Raw genomic sequence first — 13,920 nt, 5'->3', positions numbered from 1 at the left:
AGGTCTGCTGTGTGGACTCTAACTTGATGAGAATACAGTTTTCATAAGTCTGTATGAGGTAAATTGCACTGCTTTTACATTACAGTACCACCTCCTGTTATCTGAGTGTTTATATATTGTGTTACCTCCTAAATTTCCATAAGACAGACTCACAAGATGCTACAAATTCTCTGATAAATTACCAAATAATTCACATACATTGATACCTGGGGCCTTTGGGGCCACTGTGGGTCTGGGACCCCAATGCAATTGCCTTGTTTTTTGCCCAGTTTGTAATCCATCCTTGGCAGTCTACAGGCAGAGGCTCTCATGCAAGGAGGCATACTGATTTCCTAGTTCATGTTCAGACCAGGGTTTGCTCTTCTGACTTGCACAGCAGTGACAGTGTCTGTTTATATCCTCCGCGACAAGGCATTAGGACAGTAGAAAGTCATTCATCGGCTCTTGATGTGTAGCCCTCAGCTGAAGCCCTTGCTCCTTCTTCTTTGTGTTTCCTTGCATCATATACCTATAGTGTATGTACAATACCACACAATACATATGGGAAGAGATCACATGTATATATTACTTTGACCATGAACATGCCATTTAAACAGTGAATACTGGGACAAATTTGGGTAAAGCACTTCGTCATATAACGCTAATATGTACAGTGTGTCACTTATATATTTTCGCAAAATCTAAAAGCAGACTGTTGCAACTCAGAATCTCCACAAAATGAATGTGATACAATGTCCAAAATTCCCACTATTATTCTTCATATCATACTGTGTAAATCCAGCATTGTGGTGTCTTGGTATCAACATGCATTCAGTACTCAGTAATCTCAATTTCAATCTTGATCAATCACACATTTATTGCAAATAATATCCAGTGCAACCTATTAAAACTCTACCAGCAACCTGTGTCAAAATCAGGTCATTGTTTCTTAAATTCATTAAAAAAAATTCATTCATTAAAAAACGGATATGTCAAAAAAAAAACAAAAAAAACAACTTTTATTGCTCTTTTTACATGGTGTTTGGTTATCTTTAGATATGTTTCAGTTTAACTCTGCAGGTTTTCACACTGCTGTTGTCCCACATATACAAATGCTTTCTGTCAGGATAGTATGACAGCATTGCCAAGATGCCATTAGCCGGCCTTAAATCAAAACTTGCATCAAAAGGACTCTCTTTCTTTAAATCAAAGGCATAAGTCACTCTTCTGTCTGTGTCATCTGTAAAATACACTATCCCACATACAATGAAAGCATTTCCTGCTTTAGTAGTAGGATAGGCAGTGTTAATCACAGACTCTACAGTCAGTGTGTCAGGGTTGAGCTTTGCAACCATCATTGTATCATCTGTAGCTGATGCAAAAATGACCCACAGTCCATTTTCGTCCACAGCAAACCTGAAGTACGTCTTTGAGTTTCCGAAAGGGTAAGTCAGTCTGTTATATCTGCTGTTTGCCATGGTCAGAGTGTCTGTCCTCCCAGAGTTCAGGTCAAATCTGTAAAATTAAACATCGATCACAGATAAATTTAAAAGCTAAATATAAAAGACACGTTACATAACATAAAAATTTAAGACTTAAAAAGGGGCAAGTTACTGAGGCAAGAGCAAGTTCTTATATATGTTTAACAGAAACACTTACTTTATCAGCTTGTTTGTTCCTGCATTGTGGAAGTAGAATGACCCCTTGTAAACAACATGCCCACAGCCCTGGTAGAACCTCCCAATGTCTATAGTTTTGTAGCTTCTGCTCTGAAATGCTGAAATGTTATTATACTCCACCAAAACTCGACCTGGGGAAGGAATGCGCATACGTTACAGCAAATCCACAATAATTCACAAAACTCTGTGCTATGGTTGCTGTATGAATCACCTGAAAAATGATCAGCTAGCCAGTATCGACCATCATCCAGCTGTGATACATCTGACATCCAGGCTCCAAAAGTGGTGGTCATTTTGTTGGCTTTGTCCGAACATTTGATACTTTTAATACTGCACTCTAAATGAATAAAGATGTGTTTTAGTATTTTAAAAGTTGATTGATAGATAGATAGATAGATAGATAGATAGATAGATAGATAGATAGATAGATAGATAGATAGATAGATAGATAGATAGATAGATAGATAGATTTTTCTGACCAGATTTTTTCCTTCTCTCATTGGCTGTCACATTGACCTTGTTGGCAGTCTGGTGCGGATATGAAGAGTCTAAAGAAAATGGAGGAAGAAAAAAAAAGACCAATAATTATTTTTGAAAACATGGCGGATGTTTATTCTGTGTTTACTCTGTATTTTTTTGTGCAAGGTGATCACTGCTAATGTATATTTTTGAGCCTCTGAATAAATTACATATTTAAAACAGCATTTTTTGAAGATGATAGATGGGTTTTGAGAAACAAGAGACGTCTTATAAATGAAATCTAAATGTGAGTAAGTCAATACTGAAAGGTACACATGGCAGTTTCTTAGCAGTTTTCATGAGTGTGTCCATAATGTCTCTGTGCTGTTAATGAAAGTGTCATGGAATTAAATATGCATACGTATCCATATCCATATATATGTATATGTGTATGTATATGTATATGAGTATATGTATGTGTATGTGTATGTGTATATGTATATATACACTAATGGTGTTATAGGGCAGCATTAGATGCAAAAGAAAAAAAGTCAATGTTTTTAGGTCATTGTTACTTTTACATATAATTCAAAAGTGTGTTTCCCACTTGTTAATAATTTATTTGGTGCCCCTGTAACATTCTCACTTTTGGTATCATTCAAGGTGCCATCGTTGTCCTCTTGATGAAATGGTACTGACTCTAGAAGATAAAACAATACTGGGATTAACATGTTTTTTCATATAGTCAAAGTTAGATTTTTTCTTTAAAGTTTCCCTGTAACTGAAAATGGTTCTTTACCAAGTTCTGTTTTTGTATTTAGTTTCTTTGAGTCAGTAACATTCAAGACATCTCTGGTGCTGGCAGGTGGATGTGGTGTTGGTGATTCTGCAGAAAGAAAGATAACATTCAGCTTGAAAAGATGTACATATATATAAATATCCATACTAACACTCATATAAGTCACTGTATAGTACTGTAATTCACAAAGTTTACTCACCAGTTTTTCTCCATCTCTCATTGCTTGCTAAATTTAGCTCATTGTCCTTGGAGTCTAAAGAAAAGATATGAAAAACACTAATTCACAATTTCTTCATATGATACTGAAACTTAAACTGTTGCAGTCACCATACTACCTGATTTGAAGAGGAGCTTGTGCATGACTGTGGATATTTATTCTGTTTGCAGCCACTATAACTAGTAAGCAGCACTCTCTGCTTTTTTGTGTAACATGATTATATATCACACCACTGGTAATATATTTCTCCCAACAAAAAGAATCTTAAAATACACATTTTGAAGCCAATGGTGAATTTTATTTTATTTATTTATTCTATTTATTTCTTACCACTTGTCATGGGTGTTTGAATCATGGTTCTGCTGCCATTGAAGGCAACACCGTTTTGGTCTTCAGAAAGTGGCTCTGTAGTGTGAAATGAGACATTAAAGTTGACTTATTGTTATCTAAATACAGGAGACAAAAATGGGACATTTTAAAGTTATAGTTTATGTTTATATAATTCAAAACACAGAATTTCCTACCTTTTAATAATGCTATTGGTGTCTCTCTTTTGGTATCATTCAAGGTGCCAATTCATATTTCTTAAGAGATATATTGTAAGTAGTGCCCAGCTATGCTATCATAAAACCTTTACTGTTCACTTTAATTGTACCAGACTATAACTGTAGTTTAATACCTAGTCAATGCATAAAAGTTGTTGGATATTCATGAATGGCATATGGATGCCAATATAACTGGTAGGAAATACACAGTATTTCTTGTGCAGTGTAAATATAAATTTATACCACTGCTAATATATTTAATTGACCCTTGTAAAGAAAAAAAAATGTCTTTAGATCAGAATATTAAGAATGATGGACAGTTTTTGAGGGAAGAGAAAAAACTACTGAAACTAAATGTGTGAATTAGTAAATACTAATACATATACAATACATATGACATATGACATACCACTTTGCATGGGTTTATCAATAATGGTTCTGCTGATATTGAAGGCATCTCCGCTTTGGTCTGCAGAAAGTGGGTCTATAATATAAAATGAAACATTATATACAACTACTCATGGATAGGTGAAATGCAGAGGTCAAATTTCCTGTGTGCAAACATTCTTGGACAAATAAAGCATTAACTATTTCCAAGTTATGGTCACTCACTTAACATATTCACACTCAAACAGTATTTCCTACCTGTTAATAACTGTATTGGTGTCCCTGTAATATTTTCTGTGTTGGAGTCATTCAAGGTGTTGTGGCTGTTGTCGTTAGGAAATGATAATGACTCTAGAAAGTAAAAGGATGTTTTTTTCATGTAATTAAAACACAGTTTATATTTTATGCTTTTGATACTTTAAGTACATTTTGTTGATATGACTTTCGTACATTAACTTAAGTAGGACTTTGAATGCAGGACTTTTACTTGTAATGGAGTATTTTTATATTGTTTTACTATTACTTAAGTAAATGATGTGAATAAATTTTACACCACTGATTGTTTCACAGTTTTAATACGAACCTCTTCTTTGCATAGTTGACATGAAATTGCCTGAATAAACATGATTGATATAATTTCCTTTCGACATAAATCAATTACAGATCAGTCACATCTGAGGAATTTATCATAATGAAGGAAACTTTCCGTTCCTCTAATGATATGTGGATGCCATTAGACACAAGAATAGAAAAGTTAACCATTCATAAATATCAAGATTTGATATAAACGTGTTATGTTATTTATATATTATATTATATTATAAATGATTGCTTACCAGCTTCCTTATCTATGTCTGTATCTACATCCCTGGCTTCCTGAGCTGAGTGTGTTGGTGTTGGTAACACTGGAAAGAAAGATGAGCATAATACGATGTTAAGATCAAGTCTTTGTGTTGAAACATTTCATGAGTTTCAGCATCTCCTACCTGGTAATAATCTAACTGGTGCCTCTGTGCTGGTTTCACTCCAGCTGTCATGTCTGTTGTCTGGACCAGGTGATACAAACTCTGAAGACAATAAAACAGAGGCCGACCATATATTTCTATATCAGATCAGGCAGCATGTGGCCATATGGTACAGTCTGATTCTAAATACCAAATACAGGACATACAGCAGGACAGTTTCTCACCACTTGTCTTTGTAGTGTCACTGATATATTTATCACTGTTGTCATCCAAGTCTAGAGGAAGAACGGCTGTAGAATGAAATGAGACATCATATTACAAATACTCATGGTGTTATTATGCAGAGACTCTAACTGGGACACAAGAGAAAAACATGGAACAGTTTACAACACAATTCAAAACACAGTGTTTCCCACCTATTGACGGTTCTACTGGTGCATCTGTGGCATTTCCTGTGTTGGTACCATTCAGGGAGTCTTGGTTGTGGTCTGGATGAAATGATCCTGACTCTAGAAAATTAAACAGTACTGTCTTTAACATGTTTTTCTTCATAAAGTCAAAGATAGGTTTGTCTTCAGTCTCTCTGCTGCTAAAATGTTTGTTTACCAGGTTCCACTTCAGTGTCTAGAAGTTTCTCAGAGTCAGTAACAGTCAGGACCTCTCTGGCATCGTCAGCTGGACGTGGTGTTGGTGATTCTGCAGAAAGCATAGTTTTGTATTAAACATCTACTGTTTCCAGTGGTGGAGTGACTAAGTACATTTACTACCGTACCCAAATAGAGTTTTGAGGTACTTTTACTTTACTTGAGTATTTCCATTTTATGCTACTGTATACTACTACTTCACCACAGGAGGGACATATTGTACTTGTAACTGAACTACTTTTATTTGACAGCTGAAGTTATCAGTTACTTTTTTTTTTTACATAAAAAACAACAACAACACAAAAAAACCTATGAAGATTATGCAACACATTTCCAAAGATTAGTAGCTCCTGAGCTTTCTGAATTGTGAAACCTGACAAAAAGTGTGTACTTGGGGCTGTTTGTTACATTTCAGATGTCTGTGAGTTGTTAGCAGTTCTACCAAAAAGACATTTCCCCTCCATTTACCCTACAGGTCCAATGTCTTGGTTGGGAACCGATGGACTGCCCTACCTAACTGTGTATATAGTTGTTAAAACTGCTGCTTACACACTGATGTATAAGTATCAACAATCTAATGATGTCATAGAGGAAAATATATCAGTCACAAGAGACATTTTGCTTTTGATACTTTAAGTACATTTTGCTGATAATACTTTTGTACATTAACTTAAGTAGGACTTTGAATGCAGGACTTCTACTTGTAATGAAGTATTTTTATAATGCTGTACTGGTACTTTTACTTAAATAAATGATATGAATACTTCATACACCACTGATTGTTTCACAGTTTTAATACGAAACTCTTCTTTGCATAGTTGACATGAAATTGCATGAATAAACATGATTGATATAATTTCCTTTCAACATAAATAAATTACAGATCAGTCACATCTGAGGAATTTATCATAATGTAAGAAACTTTCCGTCCCTCTGATGACATGTGGATGACCAGAGGACAAGAACAGAATAACACAAGAATAGAGACGTAATTGTGAAAATCTGACATGACCATTGATAAATATCAAGATTTTGACAAACATGATAAGAATTTGTCATTTTTCATGTATTGGTGAATCTTATTTAAAAAATAAACAAGCATGCCAAAACCTTACCCTTGGCAAACACAAGTCTTGATTTATAACCCTAATTTTCTGTATTGAACCACTTTATGAGTTAATGTTGGTCATATTCTTACATTCTTTTCTAATATTAAGAAAGAAAAAAAACAATAAAAGCTTAAATAATTGCTCACCAGCTTCCTTATCTATGTCTGTATCTACATCCCTGGCTTCCTGAGCTGAGTGTGTTGGTGTTGGTAACACTGGAAAGAAAGATGAGCATAATACGATGTTAAGATCAAATCTGTGCGTACAAACATTTCATGAATGAGTTTCAGCATCTCCTACCTGGTAATAATCTAACTGGTGCCACTGTGCTGGTTTCACTCCAGCTGTCATGTCTGTCGTCTGGACCAGGTGATACAAACTCTGAAGACAATAAAACAGAGGCCGACCATATATTTCTTTATCACATCAGGCAGCATGTGGCCATACAGCACAGTCTGATTCTAAATACCAAATACAGGACATACAGCAGGACAGTTTCTCACCACTTGTCTTTGTAGTGTCACTGATATATTTATCACTGTTGTCACCCAAGTCTAGAGGAAGAACGGCTGTAGAATGAAATGAGACATCATATTACAAATACTCATGGTGTTATTATGCAGAGACTCTAACTGGGACACAAGAGAAAAACATGGAACAGTTTACAACACAATTCAAAACACAGTGTTTCCCACCTATTGACGGTTCTACTGGTGCATCTGTGGCATTTCCTGTGTTGGTACCATTCAGGGAGTCTTGGCTGTGGTCTGGATGAAATGATCCTGACTCTAGAAAATTAAACAGTACTGTCTTTAACATGTTTTTCTTCATAAAGTCAAAGATAGGTTTGTCTTCAGTCTCTCTGCTGCTAAAATGTTTGTTTACCAGGTTCCACTTCAGTGTCTAGAAGTTTCTCAGAGTCAGTAACAGTCAGGACATCTCTGGCATCATCAGCTGGACGCGGTGTTGGTGATTCTGCAGACAGAAAGGTGAGATTTAACTAGAAGAAGTGGTACAAACATCGCATCAATGCCAGTAACAGTAATGAAAAACTAAAGCCTTCAGTCACAAAAACCCTATAATCAAAGTCATTAATTCATATAATTACTAAATGTAAATTGTGGATTATTTCCCACCAGTCTTGTTCATTTCTGTCCTGCTGATGTCTCCTGTGTTGATTTCTTTGAAGGCTTCCCTGGTCTGGAAAGGAGGAGATGAAGCTAGAAGTTTCTCAGAGTCAGTAACAGTCAGGACATCTCTGGCATCATCAGTTGGACGTGGTGTTGGTGACTCTGCACAAATTTTAATTTTGTATTAAACATCTACTGTTTCCAGTGGTGGAAAGTGACTAAGTATATTTACTACTGTACTTAAGTATAGTTTTGAGGTATTTATATTTTACTTGAGTATTTCCATTTTATGCTACTTTATACATCCTGAGAGGAGAGACATAATGTACTTGTAATTGCACTACCTTTATCTGACAGCCTCTGTATCCTCTGTAAGGTTACTGAAATCCCACTTCAGTGAAAAAACAATAAAAGCTTAAATGATTGCTTACCAGCTTCCTTATCTATGTCTGTCTCTACATCCCTGGCTTCATGAGCTGAATGTGTTGGTGTTGGTAACACTGGAAAGAAAGATGAGCATGATATGATGTTAAGATCAAATCCGTGCGTACAAACATTTCATGAATGAGTTCCAGTGTCTCCTACCTGGTAATAATCTAACTGGTGCCTCTGTGCTGGTTTCACTCCAGCTGTCATGTCTGTTGTCTGGACCAGGTGATACAAACTCTGAAGACAATAAAACAGAGGCCGACCATACATTTCTTTATCACATCAGGTAGCATGTGGCCATTCAGTACAGTCTGATTCCTACCTAGTATTAAGGTATGTTAAGGCTGTAATAAAATAAATGTGGAATAAAATGCAAAATACAAGCTGATTGGTCTGTATTGATAGCAAATACAGGACATACAGCAGGACAGTTTCTCACCACTTGTCTTTGTAGTGTCACTGATATATTTATCACTGTTGTCACCCAAGTCTAGAGGAAGAACAGCTGTAGAATGAAATGAGACATCATATTACAAATACTCATGGTGTTATTATGCAGAGACTCTAACTGGGAAACAAGAGACAAACATGGAACAGTTTACAACACAATTCAAAACACAGTGTTTCCCACCTATTGACGGTTCTACTGGTGCATCTGTGGCATTTCCTGTGTTGGTACCATTCAGGTAGTCTTGGCTGTGGTCTGGATGAAATGATCCTGACTCTAGAAAATTAAACAGTACTGTCTTTAACATGTTTTTCTTCATAAAGTCAAAGATAGGTTTGTCTTCAGTCTCTCTGCTGCTAAAATGGTTGTTTACCAGGTTCCACTTTAGTGTCTAGAAGTTTCTCAGAGTCAGTAACAGTCAGGACATCTCTGGCATCGTCAGCTGGACGCGGTGTTGGTGATTCTGCAGACAGAAAGGTGAGATTTAACTAGAAGAAGTAGTACAGACATCATATCAATGCCAGTACAGTAATGAAAAACTAAAGCCTTCAGTCACAAAAACCCTATAATCAAAGTCATTAATTCATATAATTACTAAATGTAAATTGTGGATTATTTCCCACCAGTCTTGTTCATTGTTGTCCTGCTGATGTCTCCTGTGTTGGTTTCATTGAAGGCCTCCCTGGTCTGGAAAGGAGGAGATGAATCTAAATATGCAGAGTAAGAGAAATGGAAAGTTAGCTTTTGTGTTTCGTTGATAATTTAAAACTATTGAAAAGTCATAAAGCCACTGAGGCTACTGAGGTCATGTCTTCCAAATTTTTGGGGGGAATTAGTTTATTTATCTATTCTAGGTGAATAATCCTGCAGTTAAGAACCAACCAACACCTATTTTACAGACTAATTCCAGTATTTTTAGACTCACTATATTTAAATTAGACTTTAGAATTGTATTCCTGTCAGTGTGGGGATGCTCTACGACTTTCATGCTGGGAGATACAATTTACAAATGTATGATTGAAGAATTTATTGAATAAACAAAATGTAATGAAATCATATTAATCAAACAATTTAAATTAAAATCAAAATAAGGAAGATTCGAGTTTTATTTTTGGGTCAATGACCTTGGACTCTTGACCTCAGTGTCTTTAAAGCCCTGACTATGTCACTCTCTGTGGACAATTTGATTATTCAAAGTAACCCAGTGCAATAGGACAATATGCTATTTCACCATATTTTGGTAAAATGGGTAAAACAGTGCATGTTACTCTCCTGGCCATGAGAATAGACAGTGAAGTGATGGCTTTTTGACACTAGTTTGAAAGCAACATGAATTCAAGGTGACCACAGCCAACCCAACAAGCCTAACTTCATAGATTTTTATTTTTTCCTTAGGCACTGGTGTCATTTCTCTGTAAAGGTTTTTAGCAGTGGCAATGAAACATGTTGGCTTAGTATAGAGATGTTCTTACCCCTCAGCATGTTGGTTTGCTGAACACGTCCCCTGGTCTTGTTTCTCGCTTTATTAGAATAACAGGCAGGACAGGCTGGACCAGGTGGACCAGGTGGACCAGGCGGGCCTGGTGGCCCCCGTGGACCAGGAGGGCCTTCAAATATATACATAGCTTCATGTAAGATTTAAACTCACCAAGTAAACAATACTGCTGGTCAATTACAAACGCTCTTTACAACAATAAATTAAATTAAAAAACTGTGTGAATTTGTCATATATTGTTCAAAACTTTTAAGGGAAGCTGTTTTTCTAATTTAAAGCTGGGGCAAAGAATCCAAATCAACCAAATTTTTTACCAAAAATAACAGAGGATTAATTCACAGAAGTTGTGGTCTAGTTTGTTTATTATATCCAACCATCCAACCATCAATCAATAGCAGTTGGCCCTCTGCCATTGAGATTTTATTAGAGGTTTTATTTTGAAAGGTCAGGTTTGCCCTGAAAAAATGTAATCAATTCAGGAGACAAATCACATATTTTGTTAAATTAGGTGAAAGCTTTTCAGATTGAGTCTTGGGGGAATACTGGATGTAGTCAGACTGGTTTTGTGAGATGTGATGTCTTGTCCCTGTTAGACATGTTATTCATATCAGGTTCAAGTATGATGGCGTCTCTCACCCTCACTGAGAATGTCTGTGCAGGTTTCACCATTCAGGTGGAGAGGCCCAGGGTCTCCTTTAGGTCCTGGTTCTCCAGGGGGTCCTTCAGTATACATTGACAAGTTTGTTATCATTAGCTCAAAAGAATGAGTCAAAAATTAAAAAAAAACAAAATAAAAAAAGCAAAAAAAAAAAACCCAAAACAGGATAAACATGTTTTAGTTGGACTGTGAACCTGTCAACAGATGAAAAGACATGATAAAACTTTCTCTAAATGAAAAATACAACCTGCTCCAATCTGTGACGCCTTCAAGGAAGACTGAAATGTCCCAGTAAATGGGTGAAAGATAAACACTAGGTCCACAAAGTAACTTTCTTGTTGAAAACAGTTTAAACTACAACAAAATACGGCACAATTAAGGCATAATCAGCCCAGTAAACAGCTATGTGGCAGCTATAAACAAAGTTTCTTGTAAACAGTGAGTGGGATGTTCCTGTTACGTGACCAGTTTCACAATGGAAGACTGTTTCAAACTTGTGACTGACTTTTGTGTGTCTTTGTTTCCTGAGCCACACTTGCACACAGGGTTTATGGTGGATCATTATTATTATTATTATTTTTGTAAAACTCAGCAGATCTCTCACCTCTTCTGCCACGTTTCCCCTCCGGCCCGGGCACACCCTGTGGTCCTGGAGAACCAGCTTTACCAGGCAAACCTAACGGGCAAAAGTACTTTGTTATGTTGTAACAAACTCAGCTGAGTAACTGATGCAGTGAAGTAAAATGTCTGTTTTTACCTGGAGGTCCAGGTGGACCTGGAAAAAAACAGAAACAATATCACACAAACTGAAAACAATAGAGGTATCAATAACCATAAAGAAAATATTTATGAAGTGTACCTGCTGTACAAAGTCCTTTGGAGCTGCTACACAGGTCGATGAAGGATTTGACCTGAAATTACAGAAAAAACAGACAGACACTGTAAACTAAGCGTTGCCTGTAAGTAAACTTCCACAAAGTTAGGAAAGCTGTCGTGTACGACTCAGAAGACGCTTTCCAACCTTACACATTCTGCTCTTTTTAACAAATATCAGTTTTCATTGTGCCACATCCTGACAACTGCAACAGTGGCTTTTGCTCTCAGCATCGAAGGATTACACCTATTTTTAGCATCACATTATTCCCTTTATTAAAGCAGAAACTATTAGTTGACTGACAGAATATTAACTGGCAGCAATTTTGATAATCAATTAACTGTTATTGCATAATTTTAGAAAAAAATGTAAAAAATTCACATCTTCAGTTTCTCAGGTGTGAATGTTTGCTGGTTTTCTACAAAAGAAAATTGAATAATTTTAGGTATTGGACAGTTGATCGGACAAAACAAACAATTTGAAAAATGAGAGATCTTGAGATCTGGGAACCTGCATTGAGCAGTTTTCATTATTTTCTGTCATTCATTAGCTTAAACAATTAATCGATGAATCCAGAGGATTAACTAATAATGAAAATGATAGGTTGCAGTCCTACATGTGTTATTATTAATTATTCATAATTACAAAGTAAAGCTACTGAGTGAAGTCCATGTCCATCAGGTTGATAATGAAACTAAGCTTTATTCTGGTCAAATACTTGTGTCTAAGTGATAAATGTGTTGTCAGAATATATGGTAGCACCCTTCGAAGAAATGCCAGATCCCAGAGGATGTGAGTACAGTCAAGGGAGGAGCAGGCAACAGTCATGCTCCACTACTCCAAGTATTTATCCAGGAAACACTCAATGGAAAAACAGGCCCCGTCTTAATCACTGCAACAGACTCCTGAATTCTTTGCATCGCATGCACATGTTTCTTTTCTCAAAAGGGAAAAGTGAGGAAATGTTTCTTTTAAAGATGACAGGAAAAAAAACAAACTCTTCATTACCCCCCTGTTCTCTCTCATAGTAACAATAATCACAACTTCATAAATGTATTTTTTTCATATTTTACAGTGCAGTAAACGATCTGTAATATTCACAAACTCACAAATAAGAGCCCATTTTTAAGTATTTTGGAGTCTTACAGGGACCATGGAGTATGACATCAGCATCAGCATATCCTTCTTCTCTTGAGTTTGTGTCATTTCTTCCTCCTGGTTCCTTCTGCTGCGGCGGAGCGTCTTCACCTCTGCAGCCTCTCCAGGGTCTGTGGACAGGATCCCTGCCTGCCGCTTGCAGCTCTGTGACAGCTCCTGCATTTGGGCGTCCAACCTGACCAGCTCCTCCGCCAGCTCTTTCTGCCGAACCAGCAGAAACACTAAACCGGCAGAGCTCAGGAGCAGCAGCAGGCACATCCCCACCAGCAGCGCTTTCCACGCGTGAAAAACTTCACTTCTCTCCTTCATGTTTGTGCCCTGCTTCCTGGTACTCTGCTGCAGAGCGATCTGAGCTCTGAAATTCACAAGCACATACAGCACATATCTGAACACCTGCCAACAGATGAAACGTCAGAGGGTAACTACGCTCGGGCTGTTGTAGAGGAATAAACATGTCAAAATCTGTCTGTAACTACAGTGGGAACCACATGAGGCATTGCGCAATAACAGCCATCTGGGAAACAGTTACAGTAAAATCTGAAGGGTTGCCTGATTTAGAAGCAGATAATGGATATGGCTCTTTATTTCCACAATGACATACAATTCAGACAGTGTGGTGCTTCTCATCTTTCTAGTGCTCTTCCTCTCAATATTGTTACCAACCCACCCTACACAAAATGACATGGAAGTGGAATAAATAAGTTGTGAACAAAAGGGGCATTCTTTGGATCCACAAAAGCGCTTTCAGAGCACTTTCAGTCAAAGACTGTGAGTGTCTGGAAGTGGATATGTGTGTGTGTCCAGATATCCTTTTTATGAAAGAAGTTTCGATATTTTAAATTTTTCTGAATATTTATTTTCTAATGAGAAATTAATATTGCATTTTTTTTCAACTTAATTTAAATCTTCGTCAATTTGGAAAAAAAAAGTCTTAATCCTTCCAGT

The 13,920-nt window shown here is 36.7% G+C and overlaps 1 protein-coding gene across 5 annotated transcripts; it reads right to left on the bottom strand.

Annotated features, from left to right (window-relative positions):
• Window positions 1–836: 836 nt before the first annotated feature.
• Window positions 837–13,443, bottom strand: LOC139631890 (uncharacterized). 5 transcript variants are annotated; one of them, XM_071496543.1, is made up of 33 exons: window positions 12,964–13,443; window positions 11,803–11,854; window positions 11,701–11,718; window positions 11,548–11,619; window positions 10,922–11,005; window positions 10,263–10,397; window positions 9,414–9,497; window positions 9,164–9,253; window positions 8,974–9,066; window positions 8,782–8,847; window positions 8,499–8,579; window positions 8,345–8,413; window positions 7,920–8,075; window positions 7,669–7,758; window positions 7,479–7,571; window positions 7,287–7,352; window positions 7,084–7,164; window positions 6,930–6,998; window positions 5,637–5,726; window positions 5,447–5,539; window positions 5,255–5,320; window positions 5,052–5,132; window positions 4,902–4,970; window positions 4,324–4,416; window positions 4,088–4,162; window positions 3,464–3,538; window positions 3,116–3,169; window positions 2,917–3,003; window positions 2,764–2,817; window positions 2,139–2,206; window positions 1,870–1,966; window positions 1,639–1,789; window positions 837–1,494 (listed from the first exon to the last, which is right to left on the bottom strand). In XM_071496543.1, the coding sequence occupies exons 1-33, from the start codon at window positions 13,282–13,284 to the stop codon at window positions 1,032–1,034; spliced, it is 3,336 nt and encodes a 1,111-aa protein (XP_071352644.1). In that variant the 5' UTR covers window positions 13,285–13,443; the 3' UTR covers window positions 837–1,031. The 5 variants fall into 5 exon arrangements, with proteins under 5 accessions (XP_071352644.1, XP_071352635.1, XP_071352652.1 ...); XM_071496534.1 differs by having other exon boundaries at window positions 1,870–1,995; window positions 2,138–2,206; window positions 12,964–13,442; XM_071496551.1 differs by lacking the exon at window positions 7,920–8,075 and having other exon boundaries at window positions 1,870–1,995; window positions 2,138–2,206; window positions 12,964–13,442.
• Window positions 13,444–13,920: the final 477 nt, after the last annotated feature.

The sequence above is a fragment of the Trachinotus anak genome, unplaced genomic scaffold (assembly GCF_046630095.1).
Source record: "Trachinotus anak isolate AG129_WGS33_773 ecotype Australia unplaced genomic scaffold, CSIRO_AGI_Tana_v1 ptg000002l, whole genome shotgun sequence".
Lineage (NCBI taxonomy): Eukaryota > Metazoa > Chordata > Actinopteri > Carangiformes > Carangidae > Trachinotus > Trachinotus anak.
This window is presented reverse-complemented; position numbering and strand designations above follow the sequence as displayed.

Bases quoted from the DNA above. Each gene is read 5' to 3' on its own strand.
- LOC139631890 (XM_071496534.1), bottom strand. From the start codon at position 13,284: ATGAAGGAGAGAAGTGAAGTTTTTCACGCGTGGAAAGCGCTGCTGGTG. The intron at 10,398-10,921 runs GTGAGAGACGCC...ATATATTTGAAG, and splicing joins CACAGACATTCTCAGTGAGG to GCCCTCCTGGTCCACGGGGG. The intron at 9,254-9,413 runs GTGGGAAATAAT...TTCTGTCTGCAG, and splicing joins GACAACAATGAACAAGACTG to AATCACCAACACCGCGTCCA.